The sequence below is a fragment of the Mustela nigripes genome, chromosome 12 (assembly GCF_022355385.1).
Source record: "Mustela nigripes isolate SB6536 chromosome 12, MUSNIG.SB6536, whole genome shotgun sequence".
Classification (NCBI taxonomy): domain Eukaryota; kingdom Metazoa; phylum Chordata; class Mammalia; order Carnivora; family Mustelidae; genus Mustela; species Mustela nigripes.
In genome coordinates this window covers 102299801-102303861 of record NC_081568.1, presented here as the reverse complement: position 1 = coordinate 102303861, position 4061 = coordinate 102299801, and the positions used below count along the sequence as shown (strand labels likewise).

Sequence of the window (4061 nt, the reverse complement as noted above, 5' to 3'; positions counted from 1 at the left end):
CCTGCTTCTCCTTCTGCCTCCCATTCCCTCTGGTTGTGCTTCCTCTCTCTTTGTCTCTGTCTCTGTCTTTCCCTGAAAAATAAATAAAACCTTAAAAGAGTATACCACCAACATTTTTTCGCAGAGCTACAACAAACAATCTTAAAATTTGTATGGAACCACAAAAGACCTTGAGTAGCCCAAGCAATCTTGAAAAAGAAAAGCAAAGCTGAAGGCATTCCAATTCTGGACTTCAAGCTGTATTACAAAGGTGTAGTGATCAAGACTGTATGGTAGTGGCACAAAAACGGACACATAGATCCATGGAACAGATCAGAAAACCCAGAAATGAACCTATAGCTGTATGGCCAACTAATCTTTGACATAGCAGGAAAGAACATCCAATGGAAAAAAGACTAACAAATTGTGCTGGGAAAACTGGACAGCAACATGCAAAATAATGAAACTGGACCATTTTCTTACACCATACATAAAAATAAATTCAAAATGGATGAAAGATCTTAATATGGGATAGGAAACCATCAGAATCCTAGAAGAGAACACAGGTATCAACCTCTGAACTCAGCCTCAGCAACGTTTTTTTAAAGATCTTATTTATTTATTTATTTATTTGAGAGAGAGAGAGATAGCAAGAGAGAGCCAGAGCAAGGAGAAGAGGGAGAAGAAAGCTCCCCACTGAGCAGGGAGCTCAACGCCAGGTTCCATCCCAAGACCCCAAGATCATTAACCTGAGCCAAAGGCAGATGCTTAACCGACTGAACCACTTAGATGCCCAACTGCAGCAACTTCTTGCTAGACATGTCTCCAAAGGCACGGGAAATAAAAGCAAAAATGGACTACTGGGACTTCATCAGGATAAAAAAGCTTCTGTACAGCAAAGGAAGCAATCAACAAAACCAAAAGTCAACTCACAGAATGGGAGAAGATCTTTGCAAATCACATATCTGATAAAGAGTTAGTATCCAAAATACATAAAGTACTTAAAAAACTCAACACCAAAAAAAAAACCAGTAGTTTAGTTTAAAAATGGGCAGAAGACATGAATAGACACTTTTTCAAAGAAGTCATCCAGATTGCAACAGACACATGAAAAGATGGCAATATAAATCTCATCAGGGAAATTCAAATAAAAATTACAATGAGATCACCTCATGGCCATCAGAATGGCTGCACTTAACACAGGAAAGAACAGGTGTTGGCAAGGATGCAGATAACAGAGAACCAACCCTCTTATAGTGTTCGTTGGAATGAAAACCCTCTTATAGTGTTCGTTGGAATGCAGCCTCTCTGGAAAACAGTATGGTGGTTCCTCAAAAAGTTAAAAATAAGGTTTCCTAAAATCCAGCAATTGCATTAGTATGTATTTACCCAAAAGATACAAAAATACATATTTGAGGGAATACCTGCACCTGGATATTTATGGAAACATTATCAGCAACAGCCAAGAGCCCAAATGTCCATCAACCAATGAATAGACAAAGAAGAGGTAGTATGTATCTAGAGTGGAATATTACTCAGCCATCAAAAAGAATGAACTCTTGCTATTGGCAATGATGCGGATGGAGCTAGAGAGTATTTTTTGTTTGTTTGTTTATAAAGTAAAAATTCAGTTTATTCATCTGTTTATGACACAGTACACAAGAGGCAAAGTGTTTCACATCATAGATTTCACTTCCAACTCCTTGGAATGTTCATTTCTTTGGCTAAAAGGAGAGACTAGACATGAGAGGCAGGCAATGCTTAGGCAACTGCAATAAGGATGGGGAGCGGGTGATACGCCATCCCTGCAGGGACGGGCGCAAGGGGACTATTAGTCATAAGCTACTTTCTAGAATTGTTAGCTGGAAACAAAGGAGCACCACTCCTGGATGCTTAACTGTCGTGGGCCTCAGTCATCCCCACCACACAGGTACAGCAGCGCTTTCTGGTAGTCGCCCTTCGTGTCTTGCTGGATGTAGTAATACAGGGACTTGCCATACTTTCTCTTGAATTCAGACCTAATTTTCAACATGTCCACTTCACTGTGAGAGACCATGATTCTTATCAGAACTTTATCACGAGTCCCCTTGCCCTTCATGGAGTCGTACAGCCGGTCAGCAAAATACAGGGGCTTATTCTGAATGCACTGGACCAGGTTTAGGAAAGCACTTTCCAGGTCTCCTTTGACCTCCTTCTTGATGCTCTCCAACATGTCATAAGGGCTGTAGCTCTTGCACCTATCAAATACTTTCTGGAGATGACACACACTCCGCTCAGTCATGATGCTGATCCACTTAGGTACATCAGTACCTTTCCTCTTCACTCCAGCATCGTAGAGATCCCGGGCATCTTGGTCAATCAGTTCATAATCAATGACAGAGCCATCCTCTGCTCTTCTACCCTTTGCAAGGGCAACCATCAGCTTGCGGAAGTCACCAGATGTGTCAGAAACGATGTCCTTCTCCAGATCAGTCTTGTACATTTCCTTGTAGAATCTGTTAGTTTCCTGAAGCTCTTGGTTGGTCCTTGAGCAGATGATCTCAATGAGGGAGTCCTCATCAGTCCCCAGTCCCTTCATGGAGGCTTTCAGCTCAGAAGCGTCATACTGAGCAGGTGTTTTTAATAGGCCCAAAATCACTGTCTCCAGGTGGCCGGACAAGGCTGATTTCAGCGCTGATGCAAGTTCCTTTTTGGTCCTTCTCTGGTAGGCGAAGGCAATATCCTGTCTCTGTTCATTGCTGCGGTTGGTCAAAATGTTGACAATGGTGACCTCATCCACACCTTTGGTCTTGATGGCCGTTTCAATGTTCAGAGCATCACGCTCAGCATCAAAATTGGTGTATGCTTTGACCGACCCATATGCACTTGGGGGCGTGGAGTGATCACCCTCCAAGCTGAGCTTGCAGAGAATTTCGTGAACAGTAGACATTTTGAAGGAAGCTGGGCCGGGCGCCGAGAGCAGTGAGCGTCCTCAGTTGTAGAGCCGGAGCTAGAGAGTATTATGCTAAGTGAAATAAGTCAGTCATAGAAAGACAGATAACATCTGATTTCACTCATAGGTGGAATTTAAGAAACAAAACAGATGAACATAGGTGGGGAAAAAGAGAGGCAAACCAGAAAATAGACTCTTAATTATAGAGAACAAACTGAGGATTACTGGAGGAAAGGTGGGCAGGGTGTTAAATGGGTGATGGGGATTAAGGAAGGCACCTGTTTGTGATGACCACCGCGTGTTATATCTAAGCAATGAATCATTAAATTGTATACCTGAAACTAATACTACACTGTATGTTAACTGGAATTTTTAAAAAACTTAAAAAAAAAATAGAGGCTATGGCTATATTCCATAGCTTCCCTTGCACTTACCTATGTCAATATGACTAAGTTCTAGCCAGGGTTGTAAATGGAAATATGATCTCATGGCAACTTTTAGAAAACATTCTTAAGAGATTAGGTGGCACATGCCATTTGCCTCATCTTAATCTCTTCCATCTACTTTGCTGTGTGGAATCAAGATGTTACTCTCTTGGGCCATAATATAGAGGTCATACAGAATAAAGCTATATAGAGGGAGCTAGGATCCTCCGAGTGCTGTAACAACCCTGAGCCACTTGCCAGGGAGAGAAATCAACTTAATGCTACTCATTTAGGTTGTCTACAACTTGTGGCTATATTTAATATCAACTACTTGCATTGGAAAATAGAGATTCATTTATTGATGACAGTAACTAAGAATGTATTTGTGTTTTCATATTTTTATATAATATATAATGTGTTTTTCTACTGCATCAAATTTGTCCACCCTTTCAGCTTAGAAGTATCATGATAGTAGTAGAAATGTTGATTTAAAAGAAATGCAAATAACTATTAAAAATTCAACCTAAAGCAAAAATTATAATTAAAATAATAAATTATCCTTTAACTACTAGTAACTTTTTTTTAAATTTAAAGGTTTTATTTATTTATTTGACAGAGAGAGAGATCACAAGCAGGCAGAGAGGCAGGTAGAGAGAGAGGGAGAAGCAGGCTCCCCGCTGAGCAGACAGCCCGATGTGGGGCTCGATCCCAGGACCCTGAGATCA

General features: G+C 40.8%; 1 protein-coding gene across 1 annotated transcript; it reads right to left on the bottom strand.

Moving 5' to 3' along the window:
* Positions 1–1581: 1581 nt before the first annotated feature.
* On the bottom strand, positions 1582–2963 carry LOC132027957 (annexin A2-like). The gene has a single exon (XM_059416649.1). It carries the CDS (start codon positions 2906–2908, stop codon positions 1889–1891), a length of 1020 nt encoding a protein of 339 aa, XP_059272632.1. The 5' UTR covers positions 2909–2963; the 3' UTR covers positions 1582–1888.
* Between the last annotated feature and the right edge of the window lie 1098 nt (positions 2964–4061).

Coding starts and splice junctions, on each gene's coding strand:
- LOC132027957 (XM_059416649.1), bottom strand. CDS start 2,908: ATGTCTACTGTTCACGAAATTCTCTGCAAGCTCAGCTTGGAGGGTGAT.